The following is a 23,965-nucleotide window of genomic DNA, read 5'->3' as shown; positions in this document are numbered from 1 at the left end:
TGGAGTGAATGGGCCACGTCTCGTTCTCTTGGAAGAAAGTAGGCTACTGTGCCTTGTTTCCCAAAATATTTGTTATGATCCTTCTCCCTAAGCACATTCCGTGTGAATCTGACCAATGTTTTAGATATTCCTGCAATGAAATCTATTGAAATGTCCTTAGGGAGAAGGATGTTAGCATACATTTGAGAATCTAAAATAATGATTGGGAAATAATTAACTAAAGTTGTCCAATGTGTTGATATTTTGGACTGTACCCAGGCCTCTTGAAGGATGCTACATAGTCTGTGTTGGTGTCATTTCAAGTTTTATTGTCACGTGCACAAGTACAGTGACATGCCTTAATTGCAAGCTCTTTCCCAACAATGCAGTAATCAATATCAGTAGTTCTATAAAATAAAGTAAAGTAGAACAAAAACACACAAAAAACTTTTGAAACTTTAAGTAGTGTTTAGATGTTCATTTTTGAGTGGGCTCTGCTTATGAGTTATGATCCATTTTAGGAGAATAGAAACGTTCTGCCGCGGCTGTCTAGTTATTGTAAATGCTGGACTATTATTGTCATTTGATTGTCATCTAATGATTGGTTGCAGGTTGTTTTTTGAGAAATACTTGTTTGTTGTATTTTAACAAATGCCTCTCCTTGACAGATAACCTTGGTGTTTACATCTGTAAACAAAAAGGATCTCCTCAGGATATCTACGTTTTTGATTGCTTAGCTATGAAATTCAAAACGCGTTTAATGTGGACGAATTGGCAAATGCGTAAGTACCTCATCTGAAAATGAGTCAAATACTTTGTTTGCGATGACATGAAGCATCACAATAACTGTTGGGCTGTTCATGAAGAAAAACATTTGATCAACTAACGAACTGAACTATCTTTTCCATCAAACTTCTGGCCTTAAAGCTGGAATCCTTAATTGAAACAATAACAAAGCTGAGGGATGGGCCTGGAGTAATGTAACCATTCTCAAATTCAAAGCGAGCGCTATGTATGGAAGGACTGACCATCCATGACATGAAAATTATAGTTGTAACCATGTTTTGAGGCTATACAGTGTTTGTTTACATTTACTTTGTTTACAAACATTGGAGTAAAACAAGTTTATATGTTGGGTTCAGATGAGATGACGACAGTTGAACTAAGCTCATGAGGCATTTATAAGTTATATTTTTCACGAATAAATGGGTATATATCATTAATTTATAAGTCCAAAAATGGATGTAGCAACTAAGGATTCTAGCTTTAAACCTGATCTACCTCATCCTGTTAAATTGTAATGGACATGAAAAGTTAAATGTGCTTAACTATTCTTCAGACTTGTGAAATGCTGTATAATGTAGGTTACCTGGCAGCATAACCACATTCATTATTTAAAAGGTAGGGTACAGGGCTGAATTGCTTTCATAATCAAAAATGTAAATGCACTACTTAGACATTTCTGAAAGCCAGTCCATAATATAGTTCTACCTATTGAAAGCCAGTCCATAATATAGTTCTACCTATTGAAAGCCAGTCCATAATATAGTTCTACCTATTGAAAGCCAGTCCATAATATAGTTGTACCTATTGAAAGCCAGTCCATAATATACAGTGGGGAAAAAAAGTATTTAGTCAGCCACCAATTGTGCAAGTTCTCCCACTTAAAAAGATGAGAGAGGCCTGTAATTTTCATCATAGGTACACGTCAACTATGACAGACAAAATGAGGAAAAAAAATCCAGAAAATCACATTGTAGGATTTTTAATGAATTTATTTGCAAATGATGGTGGAAAATAAGTATTTGGTCAATAACAAAAGTTTCTCAATACTTTGTTATATACCCTTTGTTGGCAATGACACAGGTCAAACGTTTTCTGTAAGTCTTCACAAGGTTTTCACACACTGTTGCTGGTATTTTGGCCCATTCCTCCATGCAGATCTCCTCTAGAGCAGTGATGTTTTGGGGCTGTCGCTGGGCAACACAGACTTTCAACTCCCTCCAAAGATTTTCTATGGGGTTGAGATCTGGAGACTGGCTAGGCCACTCCAGGACCTTGAAATGCTTCTTACGAAGCCACTCCTTCGTTTCCCAGGCGGTGTGTTTGAGATCATTGTCATGCTGAAAGACCCAGCCACGTTTCATCTTCAATGCCCTTGCTGATGGAAGGAGGTTTTCACTCAAAATCTCACGATACATGGCCCCATTCATTCTTTCCTTTACACGGATCGGTCGTCCTGGTCCCTTTGCAGAAAAACAGCCCCAAAGCATGATGTTTCCACCCCCATGCTCCACAGTAGGTATGGTGTTCTTTGGATGCAACTCAGCATTCTTCGCTCCTCCAAACACGACAAGTTGAGTTTTTACCAAAAAGTTCTATTTTGGTTTCATCTGACCATATGACATTCTCCCCAATCCTCTTCTGGATAATCCAAATGCACTCTAGCAAACTTCAGAAGGGCCTGGACATGTACTGGCTTAAGCAGGGGGACACGTCTGGCACTGCAGGATTTGGAGTCCCTGAGCGGCATAGTGTGTTACTGATGGTAGGCTTTGTTACTTTGGTCCCAGCTCTCTGCAGGACATTCACTAGGTCCCCCCGTGTTGTTCTGGGATTTTTGCTCACCGTTCTTGTGATCATTTTGACCCCACAGGGTGAGATCTTGCGTGGAGCCCCAGATCGAGGGAGATTATCAGTGGTCTTGTCTTTCCTAATAATTGCTCCCACAGTTGATTTCTTCAAACCAAGCTGCTTACCTATTGCAGATTCAGTCTTCCCAGCCTGGTGCAGGTCTACAATTTTGTTTCTGGTGTCCTTTGACAGTTCTTTGGTCTTGGCCATAGTGGAGTTTGGAGTGTGACTGTTTGAGGTTGTGGACAGGTGTCTTTTATACTGATAAGAAGTTCAAACAGGTGCCATTAATACAGGTAACGTGTGGGGGACAGAGGAGCCTCTTAAACAAGAAGTTACAGGTCTGTGAGAGCCAGAAATCTTGCTTGTTTGTAGGTGACCAAATACTTATTTTCCACCATAATTTGCAAATAAATTCATTACAAATCCTACAATGTGATTTTCTGGATTTTTTTTTCTCAATTTGTCTGTCATAGTTGACGTGTACCTATGATGAAAATTACAGGCCTCTCTCATCTTTTTAAGTGGGAGAACTTGCACAATTGGTGGCTGACTAAATACTTTCTTTCCCCACTGTAGTACCTATTGAAAGCCAGTCCATAATATAGTTCTACCTATTGAAAGCCAGTCCATAATATAGTTGTACCTATTGAAAGCCAGTCCATAATATAGTTGTACCTATTGAAAGCCAGTCCATAATATAGTTCTACCTATTGAAAGCCAGTCCATAATATAGTACCTATTGAAAGCCAGTCCATAATATAGTTCTACCTATTGAAAGCCAGTCCATAATATAGTTCTACCTATTGAAAGCCAGTCCATAATATAGTTCTACCTATTGAAAGCCAGTCCATAATATAGTTCTACCTATTGAAAGCCAGTCCATAATATAGTTCTACCTATTGAAAGCCAGTCCATAATATAGTACCTATTGAAAGCCAGTCCATAATATTGTTCTACCTATTGAAAGCCAGTCCATAATATAGTTCTACCTATTGAAAGCCAGTCCATAATATAGTACCTATTGAAAGCCAGTCCATAATATAGTTCTACCTATTGAAAGCCAGTCCATAATATAGTTCTACCTATTGAAAGCCAGTCCATAATATAGTTCTACCTATTGAAAGCCAGTCCATAATATAGTTCTACCTATTGAAAGCCAGTCCATAATATAGTACCTATTGAAAGCCAGTCCATAATATAGTTCTACCTATTGAAAGCCAGTCCATAATATAGTTCTACCTATTGAAAGCCAGTCCATAATATAGTACCTATTGAAAGCCAGTCCATAATATAGTTCTACCTATTGAAAGCCAGTCCATAATATAGTACCTATTGAAAGCCAGTCCATAATATAGTTCTACCTATTGAAAGCCAGTCCATAATATAGTACCTATTGAAAGCCAGTCCATAATATAGTTCTACCTATTGAAAGCCAGTCCATAATATAGTACCTATTGAAAGCCAGTCCATAATATAGTTCTACCTATTGAAAGCCAGTCCATAATATAGTTCTACCCTATTGAAAGCCAGTCCATAATATAGTTCTACCTATTGAAAGCCAGTCCATAATATAGTTCTACCTATTGAAAGCCAGTCCATAATATAGTTCTACCTATTGAAAGCCAGTCCATAATATAGTTCTACCTATTGAAAGCCAGTCCATAATGTAGTTGTACCTATTGAAAGCCAGTCCATAATATAGTACCTATTGAAAGCCAGTCCATAATATAGTTCTACCTATTGAAAGCCAGTCCATAATATAGTACCTATTGAAAGCCAGTCCATAATATAGTTCTACCTATTGAAAGCCAGTCCATAATATAGTTCTACCTATTGAAAGCCAGTCCATAATATAGTTCTACCTATTGAAAGCCAGTCCATAATATAGTTCTACCTATTGAAAGCCAGTCCATAATATAGTACCTATTGAAAGCCAGTCCATAATATAGTTCTACCTATTGAAAGCCAGTCCATAATATAGTTCTACCTGTTGAAAGCCAGTCCATAATATAGTACCTATTGAAAGCCAGTCCATAATATAGTTCTACCTATTGAAAGCCAGTCCATAATATAGTTCTACCCTATTGAAAGCCAGTCCATAATATAGTTCTACCTATTGAAAGCCAGTCCATAATATAGTTCTACCTATTGAAAGCCAGTCCATAATATAGTACCTATTGAAAGCCAGTCCATAATATAGTACCTATTGAAAGCCAGTCCATAATATAGTTGTACCTATTGAAAGCCAGTCCATAATATAGTTCTACCTATTGAAAGCCAGTCCATAATATAGTTGTACCTATTGAAAGCCAGTCCATAATATAGTTCTACCTATTGAAAGCCAGTCCATAATATAGTTCTACCCATTGAAAGCCAGTCCATAATATAGTACCTATTGAAAGCCAGTCCATAATATAGTTGTACCTATTGAAAGCCAGTCCATAATATAGTTCTACCTATTGAAAGCCAGTCCATAATATAGTTCTACCTATTGAAAGCCAGTCCATAATATAGTTCTACCTATTGAAAGCCAGTCCATAATATAGTTCTACCTATTGAAAGCCAGTCCATAATATAGTTCTACCCTATTGAAAGCCAGTCCATAATATAGTTCTACCTATTGAAAGCCAGTCCATAATATAGTTCTACCTATTGAAAGCCAGTCCATAATATAGTTCTACCTATTGAAAGCCAGTCCATAATATAGTTCTACCTATTGAAAGCCAGTCCATAATATAGTTCTACCTATTGAAAGCCAGTCCATAATATAGTTCTACCTATTGAAAGCCAGTCCATAATATAGTTCTACCTATTGAAAGCCAGTCCATAATATAGTTCTACCTATTGAAAGCCAGTCCATAATATAGTTCTACCTATTGAAAGCCAGTCCATAATATAGTTCTACCTATTGAAAGCCAGTCCATAATATAGTTCTACCTATTGAAAGCCAGTCCATAATATAGTTCTACCTATTGAAAGCCAGTCCATAATATAGTTCTACCTATTGAAAGCCAGTCCATAATATAGTTCTACCTATTGAAAGCCAGTCCATAATATAGTTCTACCTATTGAAAGCCAGTCCATAATATAGTTCTACCTATTGAAAGCCAGTCCATAATATAGTTCTACCTATTGAAAGCCAGTCCATAATATAGTTCTACCTATTGAAAGCCAGTCCATAATATAGTTGTACCTATTGAAAGCCAGTCCATAATATAGTTGTACCTATTGAAAGCCAGTCCATAATATAGTTCTACCTATTGAAAGCCAGTCCATAATATAGTACCTATTGAAAGCCAGTCCATAATATAGTTCTACCTATTGAAAGCCAGTCCATAATATAGTTCTACCTATGGAAACTCCTAGAAGTGAATGATATTTCTATAGGTAGACTATTGTTGCAGCTACAGCTCATGATGTCAACGTCATGTTTAAGATGTCTTTACTGACTTTATTCAATTTCAACGATGCAAAAGATACAGAAGTGCGTTGGACAACAAAACCAGCAAACCTTTGTTAAACGCATTCAACCAGATCACTGGAAATGATACAGAGAAGAAGACCACCCTTGACCAAGCTCTGAGGCAGGTCCTGGAGGAGCAGATTGTGGAAAAGAAAGCACTCGTCGATGACTTCCTGTCTCTCATCTATCTCAGCATTGATGGAGTCACTGAAGGTATCTGCTCCGCCACCACTCCTTTCCTACTGTTGGGAGATGGTCTGGACTGTCTTCCTCTGGACCAGTGTGATAAGATCTTCTCCTTTGTTAAAGAGAATGTCTCCACCTGGAAGTCTAACTCCTTTTACACTGCTGGGAAGAACTACTCGTTAAGGATGTGTAATGATCTTTTGAGGAGGTTGTCCAAGTCTCAGAACACAGTCTTCTGTGGACGGATCCAGCTGTTCCTGGCTTGCCTCTTTCCCCCCTGTCTGAGAAATCAGGTCTGAACCTGCAGAGCCAGTTTCATTTCGACAACATCACAGTATTCAACAAAAATGAGCAAGAGAGCACTCTTGGCCAGAAGCCCACAGAGGAGAAAGAGGATAGGATGGAAGTGGAGGAGGGGGAGATGGGAGATGAGGAACTTAGTGCACCTGCTTCATGTTCCATCCCTATCGACTACAACCTATACAGAAAGTTCTGGACTCTGCATAACCCTGTTCAGTGTTATGACAAGTTCTCCTGGATGACTTTCCTCAAGTATTCAGACGAGACGCTGGCAGTGTTTAAAAGCTTCAAGCTGGACGACATGCAGGCTTCTAAAAGCAAGCTGGAGGAGATGAGGATGGCAGGAGGAGACCACGTTTACTTTGCCAAGTTCCTCACCAGCGAGAAGGTGATGGACCTGCAGCTCAGTGACAGTAATTTCAGACGACACATCCTCCTGCAGTACCTTATCCTGTTCCAGTACCTCAAGGGACAGGTCCAGTTCCAAAGCTCCAGTTGTATCCTGAATGATGATCAGTGTTCATGGATGGAGGAGACCACCTACGTTGTGTACCAGGTGTGTGTGTGTGTGTGTTTTTCATCTGATAGATTGTAAATGACTGTTCTATATCATTACAGTTTTATATCATTATATCCTCTTAGTATGAATAGATTGTTTTGATATCCTTAGAGATTGAAAGTGGTGTTAGGTTCAAGCTCTTTGTGAATGAGAAGTGTAATTATTTAGTGAACTATAGGAATGTGTGCTCCCAATAACTCAAAGCCTCTCCTGACTGATAAGAAGTCTTATGATATGCATGGAGAAATCCTGGGTGATGGGAAAAGTACTGACGTATATCTTTGTGGAAGGGAGGGTGTGAGAGCTAAGGTTATAAGTGGACACTGCACTGTATTGAATGTACACTGTGGGCCCCGTGTAGCTCAGTTGGTAGAGCATGGCGCTTGCAACGCCAGGGTTGTGGGTTTGATTCCCACGGGGGGCCAGTATGGAAAATAAACAAATATGTATTCACTCACTAACTGTAAGTCGCTCTGGATAAGAGCGTCTGCTAAATGACTCAAATGTAAATGTAAAATAATGCCAGACGTGATGTTCCATGGCACTTTTATTCCTGATTGTATGTTTAAAATTTTCTCCAGAATGAGAGACATCAGAAGTGACCTGACCTTCATGACCACCAGGACTCCTAAAGAGGCCATACTGGTAATTCAAGATATTCTGATATATATTATACATATTTATGATAATTAATTATATATATTGTGGCAGACCAGGGGGTTTGATCTACACAGATCAGACACAAGTGTGACACCTCAGTTTCAAGGGTGTTTATTTAAACCAATAAAGAAAAGAAAAGAAACAGGTCTCCTCCAGGAGACCTCTTCCGGGTTACCGCCTTCTGGGAATGCTGTCTCCTCTGGGGTAGAACACCGAGCCCCTCGGTTCTAGCAGACCATGAGGACGTCTATCCGGTAGCAACCTCTCACTACCTCCAACCCTCCCGTGTGTTGCCCTCCTGGCAGCCCCGTGCGGCTGGTGAGCAATCAGCCCCTTGATTACTCACCAGCCTCAATCGGCCCCAATTAGTCCTGGCGGGAGGACCCATTGAGACCTGGCACGTCCAGCATGTGGGAGCCACCGCCGCGTGATGTAGACTCAGCCTGGTGGCTTGTCCGCGGTACGCCACAATATATAATTAATGATATTTATATTTGCATATATTTATATTTCTGCATCTAAGCTAAGGTCAGTTTTGACACTTGGCAAGTTTGACCCCCTACTATGGCTCAAATTATGAGATGTTGGCAAACACCAAGGAGCAGCCAATGGTTTTACAGATAGATACCTTGAATGATAAAGATGCTAGCCAAAAACGATCAATGTTGGTGTAATAAAGGTATACAATATAACAGATACAGTGGGGGAAAAAAGTATTTAGTCAGCCACCAATTGTGCAAGTTCTCCCACTTAAAAAGATGAGAGAGGCCTGTAATTTTCATCATAGGTACACGTCAACTATGACAGACAAATTGAGAATTTTTTTTCCTGAAAATCACATTGTAGGATTTTTTTATTAAATTATTTCTAATTTATGGTGGAAAATAAGTATTTGGTCACCTACAAACAAGCAAGATTTCTGGCTCTCACAGACCTGTAACTTCTTCTTTAAGAGGCTCCTCTGTCCTCCACTCATTACCTGTATTAATGGCACCTGTTTGAACTTGTTATCAGTATAAAAGACACCTGTCCACAACCTCAAACAGTCACACTCCAAACTCCACTATGGCCAAGACCAAAGAGCTGTCAAAGGACACCAGAAACTAAATTGTAGACCTGCACCAGGCTGGGAAGACTGAATCTGCAATAGGTAAGCAGCTTGGTTTGAAGAAATCAACTGTGGGAGCAATTATTAGGAAATGGAAGACATACAAGACCACTGATAATCTCCCTCGATCTGGGGCTCCACGCAAGATCTCACCCCGTGGGGTCAAAATGATCACAAGAACGGTGAGCAAAAAACCAAGAACCACACGGGGGGATCTAGTGAATGACCTGCAGAGAGCTGGGACCAAAGTAACAAAGCCTACCATCAGTAACACACTACGCCGCCAGGGACTCAAATCCTGCAGTGCAAGACGTGTCCCCCTGCTTAAGCCAGTACATGTCCAGGCCCGTCTGAAGTTTGCTAGAGTGCATTTGGATGATCCAGAAGAGGACTGGGAGAATGTCATATGGTCAGATGAAACCAAAATATAACTTTTTGGTAAAAACTCAACTCATCATGTTTGGAGGACAAAGAATGCTGAGTTGCATCCAAAGAACACCATACCTACTGTGAAGCATGGGGGTGGAAACATCATGCTTTGGGGCTTGTTTTCTGCAAAGGGACCAGGACGACTGATCCGTGTAAAGGAAAGAATGAATGGGGCCATGTTTCGTGAGATTTTGAGTGAAAACCTCCTTCCATCAGCAAGGGCATTGAAGATGAAACGTGGCTGGGTCTTTCAGCATGACAATGATCCCAAACACACCGCCCGGGCAACGAAGGAGTGGCTTCGTAAGAAGCATTTCAAGGTCCTGGAGTGGCCTAGCCAGTCTCCAGATCTCAACCCCATAGAAAATCTTTGGAGGGAGTTGAAAGTCCATGTTGCCCAGCGACAGCCCCAAAACATCACTGCTCTAGAGGAGATCTGCATGGAGGAATGGGCCAAAATACCAGTAACAGTGTGTGAAAACCTTGTGAAGACTTACAGAAAACGTTTGACCTGTGTCATTGCCAACAAAGGGTATATAACAAAGTATTGAGAAACTTTTGTTATTGACCAAATACTTATTTTCCACCATAATTTGCAAATAAATTCATAAAAAATCCTACAATGTGATTTTCTGGATTTTTTTTCTCTCATTTTGCCTGTCATAGTTGACGTGAACCTATGATGAAAATTACAGGCCTCTCTCATCTTTTTAAGTGGGAGAACTTGCACAATTGGTGGCTGACTAAATTCTTTTTTTCCCCACTGTAGTTAGCTCCTCCGTTTTGTTATAGCTAAATAATACTTCTCCATCCAACCTTTTAGGTGCTAGTGGATTCGAGCTCCTCCATGAACGAGACATGCTATGATTCTGATGACAAAATAACACGGTTGGATGCTGTTAAACAGCTCTTTGATAACTTCGCAACTAGAAGCATGGCGTACGATTTTCATAATGTCATTGGCTTGGTGAAGTTTGACTCATCAGTTAAAACTCCACACATTTACAGAGACTCTGTAGATTCTGGTAGGAGGGTGTTGTTTCAAACCATCCATGTCTGGTAGGAGGGTGTTGTTTCAAACCAGAGATGAGTAAAGCTGGTCTGAAGCTCTTTGAAATGGAAACCGTTCTGTCTTTGGAGATGAGGAAGCTGAAGAAGAAATTGGACCCATCCTACATTCGGAGCGAGGTATGATATATTAAATGAAACCTATTCAAATAGGACAAATGTTTCCATGTATTTTATATAAAATAATACGATTCTTGTTCTTTATTTTACTCTTTACTTTATTTTACTCTTATTATTATCTGTCCTGATGCCTAGTCACTTTACCCTGCCTTCATGTACATATCTACCTCAAATACCTTATTATTATCTATCCTGATGCCTAGTCACTTTACCCTGCCTTCATGTACATATCTACCTCAAATACCTTATTATTATCTGTCCTGATGCCTAGTCACTTTACCCTGCCTTCATGTACATATCTACCTCAAATACCTTATTATTATCTATCCTGATGCCTAGTCACTTTACCCTGCCTTCATGTACATATCTACCTCAAATACCTTATTATTATCTATCCTGATGCCTAGTCACTTTACCCTGCCTTCATGTACATATCTACCTCAAATACCTTATTATTATCTATCCTGATGCCTAGTCACTTTACCCTGCCTTCATGTACATATCTACCTCAAATACCTTATTATTATCTATCCTGATGCCTAGTCACTTTACCCTGCCTTCATGTACATATCTACCTCAAATACCTTATTATTATCTATCCTGATGCCTAGTCACTTTACCCTGCCTTCATGTACATATCTACCTCAAATACCTTATTATTATCTATCCTGATGCCTAGTCACTTTACCCTGCCTTCATGTACATATCTACCTCAAATACCTTATTATTATCTATCCTGATGCCTAGTCACTTTACCCTGCCTTCATGTACATATCTACCTCAAATACCTTATTATTATCTATCCTGATGCCTAGTCACTTTACCCTGCCTTCATGTACATATCTACCTCAAATACCTTATTATTATCTGTCCTGATGCCTAGTCACTTTACCCTGCCTTCATGTACATATCTACCTCAAATACCTTATTATTATCTGTCCTGATGCCTAGTCACTTTACCCTGCCTTCATGTACATATCTACCTCAAATACCTTATTATTATCTATCCGGATGCCTAGTCACTTTACCCTGCCTTCATGCACATATCTACCTCAAATACCTTATTATTATCTATCCTGATGCCTAATCACTTTACCCTGCCTTCATGTACATATCTACCTCAAATACCTTATTATTATATATCCTGATGCCTAGTCACTTTACCCTGCCTTCATGTACATATCTACCTCAAATACCTTATTATTATATATCCTGATGCCTAGTCACTTTACCCTGCCTTCATGTACATATCTACCTCAAATACCTTATTATTATCTATCCTGATGCCTAGTCACTTTACCCTGCCTTCATGTACATATCTACCTCAAATACCTTATTATTATCTATCCTGATGCCTAGTCACTTTACCCCTGCCTTCATGTACATATCTACCTCAAATACCTTATTATTATCTGTCCTGATGCCTAGTCACTTTACCCTGCCTTCATGTACATATCTACCTCAAATACCTTATTATTATCTATCCTGATGCCTAGTCACTTTACCCTGCCTTCATGTACATATCTACCTCAAATACCTTATTATTATCTATCCTGATGCCTAGTCACTTTACCCTGCCTTCATGTACATATCTACCTCAAATACCTTATTATTATATATCCTGATGCCTAGTCACTTTACCCTGCCTTCATGTACATATCTACCTCAAATACCTTATTATTATCTGTCCTGATGCCTAGTCACTTTACCCTGCCTTTATGTACATATCTACCTCAAATACCTTATTATTATCTGTCCTGATGCCTAGTCACTTTACCCTGCCTTCATGTACATATCTACCTCAAATACCTTATTATTATCTATCCTGATGCCTAGTCACTTTACCCTGCCTTCATGTACATATCTACCTCAAATACCTTATTATTATCTATCCTGATGCCTAGTCACTTTACCCTGCCTTCATGTACATATCTACCTCAAATACCTCTTACACCTGCACATTGATCTGGTACTGGTACTCCCTGTATATAGCTTAATTATTGTGTATTTTATTCCTCTTGTGTTACTACTATGATTTTTAAAACTTTGCATCGTTGGGAAGCAAGCATTTTACGGTAAAGTTGCATGTGACAAATACATTTTTATTTTATTTAAATATGGAAGTTAATAACATTGATATTAAATTGTACTGAACAATGCTCATTTGCCTCTACAGAAAGTTCTAGTTGCTCTCTTCGCCAACCGAGGTTATGATGAGAAGCCAGAGGTTGCTCTGCCAAGTCGACTAAATTATAAAGTGACTGGGACAGAGAGGTAAGTGCAATTCCATTATCAGCATTTAATTCTGGGATCCAATTCCATCGCAAACTGTCATTTACTTCCACTACTAACTACTATTCAAGAAGCATTTATATAATGTTGAAATTGAGGTACACTACTTTATTGCTCTAACAAAACTAATATGTCACAAAATAGTGCATTGAAAAAGAAGATCCAGGAATCCAAGAGCGGCCGCTTTTTAGAGAAGGACAAACGCCTCCTGGAAGAGCTGAAGAGCCTGCACTGTGACCCACACCCATTCTGCACTGTTTTGCCTTCAGAGTCAGACTTTAGTAAGTAAACATTATTGGGGTATTGTTTTAAGTGTTATTGATCTGGTAACGCTTAGTATAAATATACTTTTCATAATGATTTATAATAACATTGTTAATGCTTGATATACTCTATATGGACCGTGACAGTAACAGCCTCAAGTTATTGGTTTGTTTGCTTGACTGTAAAGTGGTCAAATCAACCTCCCATCCAGATGACCAGTTGGTTATTATTTGAATCATTTTGCACAATATTGTCTAAAACATTTAGCCCCTCTGATTCCATACCTTTCAGCATTTTTGGAAGATTCTCATGCAAGGCCCTCCTGATACACCTTATGAGGATGGAGTCTTTGAGTTGTACTGTCAGTTTGGGGCTGACTACCCCGTCAAACCTCCACTTGTGCGCTTTGTCACACCTGTATCCTTCTACACAATGAAAACATGGAAGACGGTGTTTATTCTTATTGCCTATGTCATACATGTTCTAATTCTATCCAGTTGATTGATGTTTTTTTCAGTTATGTAAAATCCTCAATGTGGACAAAGGTGTACCACTGTAACATAAACAGTGTGGGTTGTATCTGCCACAACATATTTGATAACCATGAGAGAGATTGTCACGATCGTCAGGGAGAGAAGTAGACCAATGCGCAGCGTGATGAACGAACATGTTTATTTATTATCTTCAGTGATAATATACACAATAAACAAAACAACAAACGACTCGTAACGCCCACGGTGACAATGACCGAACACGGAACAAAAACCCACAAACACAAAGTGAAAAACAGACAGTTAAATATGGCTCCCAATCAGAGACAACCAGCCAACAGCTGACACTCGTTGCCTCTGATTGGGAGTCACTAAGGCAAACATAGAAAACGACAAACTAGAACCCCCAACATAGAAATAAACCACATAGAATGAACACACCCTGGCTCAACATATAGAGTCCCAGAGCCAGGGTGTGACAGTACCCCTAAAGGCGCGGACTGCGACCGCGCTCAACCAGAGAAAAATAGGGAGAGCTGGGTGGGCATTCCTCCTCGGCGGCGGTTCTGGCTCCGGGCTTGCCCACCACCCTCCAACAAACCCCCATAGCGCCCCTGGTCCGGTCTGGCCCCGCTGGCTGGAGCTGGACTGGACGTAGCAGGAGCGGTAGGCTTCAGCTCCCTTAGTGGAGCAGTTGAGCGGTACCTGATTTGGCACCGATTACCCAGGCACGGGTTGTGCCGGACTGACGACTCGCACCTGGCTTTGTGCGTAGCAGCAACGGGCCGGACCGGCTGACGATCGCACCCTCGGCTAGTGCGTGGGAGCCGGAACGGGCCTCACCGGACTGACGACTCGCACCCCTGGCTTGGTGCGTGAGCCGAACGGGCCTCACCGGACTGACGACTTGCACCCCTGGCTTGGTGCGAGTGGCAGGAACGGGCTGGACCAGGCTGACGACTCGCACCCCTGGCTTGGTGCGAGTGGCAGGAACGAGCTGAACCAGGCTGACGACTCGCACCCCTGGCTTGGTGCGAGTGGCAGGAACAGGTTGGACCAGGCTGACGACTCGCACCGTAGGCTTGGTGCGAGGGGCAGGAACAGGCTGGACCAGGCTGACGACTCGCACCGTAGGCTTGGTGCGAGGGGTAGGAACAGGCCGGACCGGGCTGGCGACGCACACCGTAGGCTTGGTGCGTGGAGCAGGGACAGGCCGAACTGGGCTGGCGACGCACACCGTAGGCTTGGTGCGTGGAGCAAGGACAGGCCGGACTGGGCTGGCGACGCACACCGTAGGCTTGGTGCGTGGAGCAGGAACAGGCCGAACCAGGCTGTGGAGACGGATAGGAGACCTGGAGTGAAGAGCGGCCACAACCCGTCCTGGCTGAATGCCTACCCTCACACACTCTGTGTGAGGCATCCGCACAGGACGTACAGGGCTGTGTACCCGTACTGGCATAACAGCACGTGACACTGGAGCAGGATATCCGGGACCGCGGAGAGGCATTGGAGACCACGAGCGTTGAGCCGGCACACTCCGCCCTGGCTGCATACCCGCCTTCGCACGACACGTGCGGGGCGCTCGCACAGGACGTACAGGACTATGCCGGACCACTCGTGGCACAGAACGCCGCTCCGCATACCGCGGAACCTGCCCCGTCCCATGCCTGAGTACGGGACGTTGGTTCCGCTCTCCTTCCAGGCTCCGCCAACCTGCCTTCTGGGCCCCCAAACCCGGTGGCCTCCTCTCCAAATCGCCCTGTGGCAGCCTCCTGCTGCCCAGCCGCCCATGCCGTGTGCCCCCCCCTAAAATTTTTTTGGGGTTGCCTCTCGTCCTTCCGACGATGACACTGCTGACGCCGCTGCTCCTCTCTCGCCAGGGCCTTAATCCTTGCCCATGGCCCTTTGCCCCCGAGCATGTCCTCCCAGGACCACGATTTGCCCACCTGGGCCATCGCCAGCCTCTCCATCTCCTTTCCTGGTGCTTCCTCCCATGTCCAGTCTGCCTGTTCCTGGACACGCTGCTTGGTCCTCGTACGGTGGGTTTTTCTGTCACGATCGTCAGGGAGAGAAGTAGACCAATGCGCAGCGTGATGAACGAACATGTTTATTTATTATCTTCAGTGATAATATACACAATAAACAAAACAACAAACGACTCGTAACGTCCCACGGTGACAATGACCGAACACGGAACAAAACCCCACAAACACAAAGTGAAAAACAGACAGTTAAATATGGCTCCCAATCAGAGACAACCAGCCAACAGCTGACACTCGTTGCCTCTGATTGGGAGTCACTAAGGCAAACATAGAAAACGACAAACTAGAACCCCCAACATAGAAATAAACCACATAGAATGAACACACCCTGGCTCAACATATAGAGTCCCAGAGCCAGGGTGTGACAGAGATCTTGGATGCTGTGGATGGAGTTCATCAGCTCATCCTTCCTGAACCCCAAGATCCACTGGACAGGTTGGCTTCAAGTTGTTTGATGACCACACTGTATACAAGGATGGTGTTAACTCTGATTCTAAAATCAAAAATGAAAAAGTATGAAAGTAGTGTATTATATACAGTGCCCTCCACAATTATTGGCACCCCTTTTTAAGATGTGGTCGAGGACATATAGCTCCACATTGATCTGGTACTGGTACTCCCTGTATATATGCTCCACAGTGATCTGGTACTGGTACTCCCTGTATATAGCTTAATTATTGTGTATTTTATTCCTCTTGTGTTACTATTTGTATGATTTTTAAAACTTTGCATCGTTGGGAAGGGCTCGTAAGCAAGCATTTTACGGTAAAGTTGCATGTGACAAATACATTTTTATTTTATTTAAATATGGAAGTTAATAACATTGATATTAAATTGTACTGAACAATGCTCATTTGCCTCTACAGAAAGTTCTAGTTGCTCTCTTCGCCATCTGAGGTTATGATGAGAAGCCAGAGGTTGCTCTGCCAAGTCGACTAAATTATAAAGTGACTGGGACAGAGAGGTAAGTGCAATTCCATTATCAGCATTTAATTCTGGGATCCAATTCCATCGCAAACTGTCATTTACTTCCACTCCTAACTACTATTCAAGAAGCATTTATATCATGTTGAAATTGAGGTACACTACTTTATTGCTCTAACAAAACTAATATGTCACAAAATAGTGCATTGAAAAAGAAGATCCAGGAATCCAAGAGCGGCCGCTTTTTAGAGAAGGACAAACGCCTCCTGGAAGAGCTGAAGAGCCTGCACTGTGACCCACACCCATTCTGCACTGTTTTGCCTTCAGAGTCAGACTTTAGTAAGTAAACATTATTGGGTTATTGTTTTAAGTGTTATTGATCTGGTAACGCTTAGTATAAATATACTTTTCATAATTATTTATAATAACATTGTTAATGCTTGATATACTCTATATGGACCGTGACAGTAACAGCCTCAAGTTATTGGTTTGTTTTTGCTTGACTGTAAAGTGGTCAAATCAACCTCTCATCCAGATGACCAGTTGGTTATTATTTGAATCATTTTGCACAATATTGTCTAAAACATTTAGCCCCTCTGATTCCATACCTTTCAGCATTTTTGGAAGATTCTCATGCAAGGCCCTCCTGATACACCTTATGACGATGGAGTCTTTGAGTTGTACTGTCAGTTTGGGGCTGACTACCCCGTCAAACCTCCACTTGTGCGCTTTGTCACACCTGTATCCTTCTACACAATGAAAACATGGAAGACAGTGTTTATTCTTATTGCCTATGTCATACATGTTCTAATTCTATCCAGTTGATTGATGCTTTTTTCAGTTATGTAAAATCCTCAATGTGGACAAAGGTGTACCACTGTAACATAAACAGTGTGGGTTGTATCTGCCACAACATATTTGATAACCATGAGAGAGATTGTCACGATCGTCAGGGAGAGAAGTAGACCAATGCGCAGCGTGATGAACGAACATGTTTATTTATTATCTTCAGTGATAATATACACAATAAACAAAACAACAAACGACTCGTAACGTCCACGGTGACAATGACCGAACACGGAACAAAAACCCACAAACACAAAGTGAAAAACAGACAGTTAAATATGGCTCCCAATCAGAGACAACCAGCCAACAGCTGACACTCGTTGCCTCTGATTGGGAGTCACTAAGGCAAACATAGAAAACGACAAACTAGAACCCCCAACATAGAAATAAACCACATAGAATGAACACACCCTGGCTCAACATATAGAGTCCCAGAGCCAGGGTGTGACAGTACCCCCCCCTAAAGGCGCGGACTGCGACCGCGCCTCAACCAGAGAAAAATAGGGGAGAGCTGGGTGGGCATTCCTCCTCGGCGGCGGTTCTGGCTCCGGGCTTGCCCACCACCCTCCAACAAACCCCCCATAGCGCCCCTGGTCCGGTCTGGCCCCGCTGGCTGGAGCTGGACTGGACGTAGCAGGAGCGGTAGGCTTCAGCTCCTTAGTGGAGCAGTTGAGCGGTACCTGATTTGGCACCGATGACCCAGGCACGGGTTGTGCCGGACTGACGACTCGCACCCCTGGCTTTGTGCGTGTAGCAGCAACGGGCCGGACCGGGCTGACGATGCGCACCCCTGGCTTGGTGCGTGGAGCCGGAACGGGCCTCACCGGACTGACGACTCGCACCCCTGGCTTGGTGCGTGGAGCCGGAACGGGCCTCACCGGACTGACGACTCGCACCCCTGGCTTGGTGCGAGTGGCAGGAACGGGCTGGACCAGGCTGACGACTCGCACCCCTGGCTTGGTGCGAGTGGCAGGAACGAGCTGAACCAGGCTGACGACTCGCACCCCTGGCTTGGTGCGAGTGGCAGGAACAGGTTGGACCAGGCTGACGACTCGCACCGTAGGCTTGGTGCGAGGGGCAGGAACAGGCTGGACCAGGCTGACGACTCGCACCGTAGGCTTGGTGCGAGGGGCAGGAACAGGCCGGACCGGGCTGGCGACGCACACCGTAGGCTTGGTGCGTGGAGCAGGGACAGGCCGAACTGGGCTGGCGACGCACACCGTAGGCTTGGTGCGTGGAGCAAGGACAGGCCGGACTGGGCTGGCGACGCACACCGTAGGCTTGGTGCGTGGAGCAGGAACAGGCCGAACCGGGCTGTGGAGACGGATAGGAGACCTGGAGTGAAGAGCGGCCACAACCCGTCCTGGCTGAATGCCTACCCTCACACACTCTGTGTGAGGCATCCGCACAGGACGTACAGGGCTGTGTACCCGTACTGGCATAACAGCACGTGACACTGGAGCAGGATATCCGGGACCGCGGAGAGGCATTGGAGACCACGAGCGTTGAGCCGGCACACTCCGCCCTGGCTGCATACCCGCCTTCGCACGACACGTGCGGGGGCGCCGCACAGGACGTACAGGACTATGCCGGACCACTCGTGGCACAGAACGCCGCTCCGCATACCGCGGAACCTGCCCCGTCCCATGCCTGAGTACGGGACGTTGGTTCCGCTCTCCTTCCAGGCTCCGCCAACCTGCCTTCTGGGCCCCCAAACCCGGTGGCCTCCTCTCCAAATCGCCCTGTGGCAGCCTCCTGCTGCCCAGCCGCCCATGCCGTGTGCCCCCCTAAATTTTTTTGGGGTTGCCTCTCGTCCTTCCGACGATGACACTGCTGACGCCGCTGCTCCTCTCTCGCCAGGGCCTTAATCCTTGCCCATGGCCCTTTGCCCCCGAGCATGTCCTCCCAGGACCACGATTTGCCCACCTGGGCCATCGCCAGCCTCTCCATCTCCTTTCCTGGCGCTTCCTCCCATGTCCAGTCTGCCTGTTCCTGGACACGCTGCTTGGTCCTGGTACGGTGGGTTTTTCTGTCACGATCGTCAGGGAGAGAAGTAGACCAATGCGCAGCGTGATGAACGAACATGTTTATTTATTATCTTCAGTGATAATATACACAATAAACAAAACAACAAACGACTCGTAACGTCCACGGTGACAATGACCGAACACGGAACAAAAACCCACAAACACAAAGTGAAAAACAGACAGTTAAATATGGCTCCCAATCAGAGACAACCAGCCAACAGCTGACACTCGTTGCCTCTGATTGGGAGTCACTAAGGCAAACATAGAAAACGACAAACTAGAACCCCCAACATAGAAATAAACCACATAGAATGAACACACCCTGGCTCAACATATAGAGTCCCAGAGCCAGGGTGTGACAGAGATCTTGGATGCTGTGGATGGAGTTCATCAGCTCATCCTTCCTGAACCCCAAGATCCACTGGACAGGTTGGCTTCAAGTTGTTTGATGACCACACTGTATACAAGGATGGTGTTAACTCTGATTCTAAAATCAAAAATGAAAAGTATGAAAGTAGTGTATTATATACAGTGCCCTCCACAATTATTGGCACCCCTTTTTAAGATGTGGTCGAGGACATATAGCTCCACATTGATCTGGTACTGGTACTCCCTGTATATAGCTCCACAGTGATCTGGTACTGGTACTCCCTGTATATAGCTTAATTATTGTGTATTTTATTCCTCTTGTGTTACTATTTGTATGATTTTTAAAACTTTGCATCGTTGGGAAGGGCTTGTAAGCAAGCATTTTACGGTAAAGTTGCATGTGACAAATACATTTTTATTTTATTTAAATATGGAAGTTAATAACATTGATATTAAATTGTACTGAACAATGCTCATTTGCCTCTACAGAAAGTTATAGTTGCTCTCTTCGCCATCCGAGGTTATGATGAGAAGCCAGAGGTTGCTCTGCCAAGTCGACTAAATTATAAAGTGACTGGGACAGAGAGGTAAGTGCAATTCCATTATCAGCATTTAATTCTGGGATCCAATTCCATTGCAAACTGTCATTTACTTCCACTACTATCTACTATTCAAGAAGCATTTATATAATGTTGAAATTGAGGTACACTACTTTATTGCTCTAACAAAACTAATATGTCACAAAATAGTGCATTGAAAAAGAAGATCCAGGAATCCAAGAGCGGCCGCTTTTTAGAGAAGGACAAACGCCTTCTGGAAGAGCTGAAGAGCCTGCACTGTGACCCACACCCATTCTGCACTGTTTTGCCTTCAGAGTCAGACTTTAGTAAGTAAACATTATTGGGGTATTGTTTTAAGTGTTATTGATCTGGTAACGCTTAGTATAAATATACTTTTCATAATGATTTATAATAACATTGTTAATGCTTGATATACTCTATATGGACCGTGACAGTAACAGCCTCAAGTTATTGGTTTGTTTTTGCTTGACTGTAAAGTGGTCAAATCAACCTCTCATCCAGATGACCAGTTGGTTATTATTTGAATCATTTTGCACAATATTGTCTAAAACATTTAGCCCCTCTGATTCCATACCTTTCAGCATTTTTGGAAGATTCTCATGCAAGGCCCTCCTGATACACCTTATGAGGATGGAGTCTTTGAGTTGTACTGTCAGTTTGGGGCTGACTACCCCGTCAAACCTCCACTTGTGCGCTTTGTCACACCTGTATCCTTCTACACAATGAAAACATGGAAGACAGTGTTTATTCTTATTGCCTATGTCATACATGTTCTAATTCTATCCAGTTGATTGATGCTTTTTTCAGTTATGTAAAATCCTCAATGTGGACAAATGTGTACCACTGTAACATAAACAGTGTGGGTCGTATCTGGCACAACATATTTGGTCGCAGCTACAATACTCCCATAACCATGAGAGAGATCTTGGATGCTGTGGATGGAGTTCATCAGCTCATCGTTCCTGAACCCCAAGATCCACTGGACAGGTTGGCTTCAAGTTGTTTGATGACCACACTGTATACAAAGGTGGTGTTAACTCTGATTCTAAAATAAAAAATGAAAAGTATGAAAGTAGTGTATTATATATATTAGTGTATAGTGAATTCATATACCTACATTAATTTTATCTGAATTAAAATGTCTTGTAAACGTATTTTGGCAGAGGAATACCTGACCAGCAGATACAAGTATGAAGAAGAGGCCAAGAAAAACACAGAGGAAGTTGCAGGCCATTCATTGGATGACAGAGAGAAGGTGAATGCACTTATTTAATTGTTCTTATTTTTGTAAGCTCTGCTACATATTTTATTAGGGGCTCTTGTGTGTAAAAAACAGGTGGATTCACTCTTCAGAGATTTCCATGTAAAACCGACATATCAGAGTCTACGTTACCAGTTTCTCAGATACATTTCTTTTAACAGCAAGCCTTTTTGTGTAACAGTTTATTCAGGGTATGATAATCCTTTCCTTTTAAACTTACAGAAATTGTTGGGTGAAGAGTTGACTGAGAAGTTCATACCCTCACACCTGATTTGTCCCCTCACCAACAAGATGTTTGTTGACCCAGTGAAGAACCAGGAGGGAACCGTGTACGAGCGAAAGGCCATTGGGAAACATCTGAAGAAGTAAGCGTGTTACTGGATTATTCATATTGATAAGTCATTATTTATGATTCATAATTAACGTGTTACTTTTATAAAGTAATCCAAAAATATTAAGCTAATGTTGTTATGTGTGGTTGTTTCATTGGCTGCTTCTGAGTTTGTTTAAACACAGGCCACATTCATGTATTAATCGTGGGCTCAAATATTACTAAATGACTGTTAGTTTATTTACAAAATACATTTTTCGTATTCCCTTACGTGCAGAACTGAAATAACACATTGCTAGCAACTATGTGACAATTCGGTGTCAGTATTTTTTGTGTCACATTGCAATAGGCTTAGAAAGCCGACTGATTGACAATTCTTCAAACAGGAAAGTATTCGCCAACTGTAAACATTTTAAAATGAATTAACTAATTAAATTAATTATTTGACCACTATTTTTTGAGAATGGTTTACTGTCTTCCTAACTTTTACAGGACATGTATTGGGACAGATCCCAAAACAAACAAGTTACTGACATTAACTGATCTCAAGCCATACCAAGACATGAGAAAAATGGTGAGGGATTATCGCAAACAGCAAATTGAGGAGACAGATGTTTAAAACACAATGTGGTAGCAAAAATGTAGCCTTCCTGCCTTGTAGCCTACACTTTTTGGTGAAAATGATGATGGAACTAACGTTACCCCACCCATTGGGTTATTAAAGTATGCTAACAATTGTATGTAACTGATATTTGTACTGACATTTTCTAGAGGGAATAGGCCTTCATTTCTTTGGGGTTTGTACTTGATTATAAACTGGATGGTTCGAGCCCTGAATGCTGATTGGCTGACAGCCGTGGTATATCAGACCGTAAACCACGGGTATGACAAAACATTAATTTTTACTGCTCTAATTACGTTGGTAACCAGTTTATAATAGCAATAAGGCACCTCGGGGGTTTGTGGTATATGGTCAATATACCACAGCTAAGGGCTGTATCCAGGCACTCCGCGTTGCGTCGTGCTTAAGAACAGCCTTTAGCCGTGGTATATTGGCCATATACTACAGCCCCTCATTCCTTATTGCTTAAATATAGCACACTTCATGTGTAGCTAATTAAGATTCATATGCATGGCCATTTCCTATTAAACTCTTGTCAATAACCAGTTGAATTTCTGCATGTTAAAATTGATTTTGTATATTACACATGCATAACATTAGACTGTTACATAATCTGAGATCTAGGAGATTCCGCGCTCTACACACACGTACATTGTAAAATTGTTGTATGGTGGTATTATACATTTTGTGTTGTAGATATGGACTGGCGTAATAATGTTACATGATGTACTGTTTCATCTTTTGTTTTATGTGTGAAGTAAGTGCCTTAATGTGTTTGGACCCCAGGAAGAGTAGCTGCCGCCTTGGCAGGAACTAATGGGGATCCGGGATAAATACCGATGTGGTGTTTTGTTGTTGTTTATGAGTCAAAGGCCCACATTAATGATGGAGATTAAGTACTTTACTCTTTCAATTTACCACATTACAACAAAGGGTATGATATCCACCATGCCTAAGGCTACCACAGTTAGGTTAGTGGTGCAGTGCTTTCTATTCTTTAATTTGTGTAATGTTTTTATGTTCTGCCACTTGGTGGCGCTGTGTAGCAACTATCACTTCATGGCCATTTAGCTGAGTTGCCTGTTAACACGTGGGACAATCAACCACTCCTTGTGGAGAAATGTAAAAAAAAAACTATAATGCAACTGAAGAGATCCTTAAATAAATGTCAAGTTCTTATCTTCAGTGTCTTAATGGAAGGAGAGGCCTATTGCATCAGAGTCAGTTGTACATATGTGTGTGTTCCTACCATTGCTTAGACAAGTGTTGAGGCCCGTGCACATGGTCTCACAACTATTTTATGAGGTGTTGAAAAACAGTTCACAACAGGATGGGTTCATTTAGAATTCACAATGACATCTCTACCGGATGAAGATATTAAATGTTATACTGTTAATGAAGACATT

The 23,965-nt window shown here is 42.4% G+C and overlaps 1 protein-coding gene, 2 long non-coding RNA genes and 1 pseudogene across 4 annotated transcripts; all 4 read left to right on the top strand.

The window, feature by feature from the left end:
- The first annotated feature begins 6,052 nt into the window (after window positions 1–6,052).
- LOC121548381 lies at window positions 6,053–7,726 on the top strand (annotated as a pseudogene).
- A 4,938-nt stretch (window positions 7,727–12,664) lies between these two features.
- LOC123486981 lies at window positions 12,665–13,482 on the top strand. The gene is made up of 3 exons (XR_006659571.1): window positions 12,665–12,783; window positions 12,946–13,082; window positions 13,357–13,482. It is a non-coding gene; the product is annotated as an uncharacterized LOC123486981 (long non-coding RNA).
- A 2,939-nt stretch (window positions 13,483–16,421) lies between these two features.
- Window positions 16,422–17,183, top strand: LOC123486982. The gene is made up of 3 exons (XR_006659572.1): window positions 16,422–16,562; window positions 16,725–16,861; window positions 17,138–17,183. It is a non-coding gene; the product is annotated as an uncharacterized LOC123486982 (long non-coding RNA).
- A 2,992-nt stretch (window positions 17,184–20,175) lies between these two features.
- On the top strand, window positions 20,176–22,804 carry LOC121548415 (E3 ubiquitin-protein ligase CHIP-like). Of its 2 annotated transcripts, XR_006659573.1 has the most exons (6): window positions 20,176–20,351; window positions 20,514–20,650; window positions 20,927–21,052; window positions 21,204–21,332; window positions 21,509–21,600; window positions 21,829–22,804. XR_006659573.1 is itself a non-coding variant. In XM_045218145.1 (3 exons), exons 1-3 carry the CDS (start codon window positions 21,275–21,277, stop codon window positions 21,973–21,975), a joined length of 297 nt encoding a protein of 98 aa, XP_045074080.1. In that variant the 5' UTR covers window positions 21,161–21,274; the 3' UTR covers window positions 21,976–22,804. The 2 variants fall into 2 exon arrangements, 1 of the variants encoding a protein (XP_045074080.1); XM_045218145.1 differs by lacking the exons at window positions 20,176–20,351; window positions 20,514–20,650; window positions 20,927–21,052 and having other exon boundaries at window positions 21,161–21,332.
- Window positions 22,805–23,965: the final 1,161 nt, after the last annotated feature.

Source organism: Coregonus clupeaformis, unplaced genomic scaffold, assembly GCF_020615455.1.
Source record: "Coregonus clupeaformis isolate EN_2021a unplaced genomic scaffold, ASM2061545v1 scaf1401, whole genome shotgun sequence".
NCBI classification, from domain to species: domain Eukaryota; kingdom Metazoa; phylum Chordata; class Actinopteri; order Salmoniformes; family Salmonidae; genus Coregonus; species Coregonus clupeaformis.
Note: the sequence above shows the minus strand (reverse complement) of the source record. Positions and strands in the feature narration are given on the sequence as shown.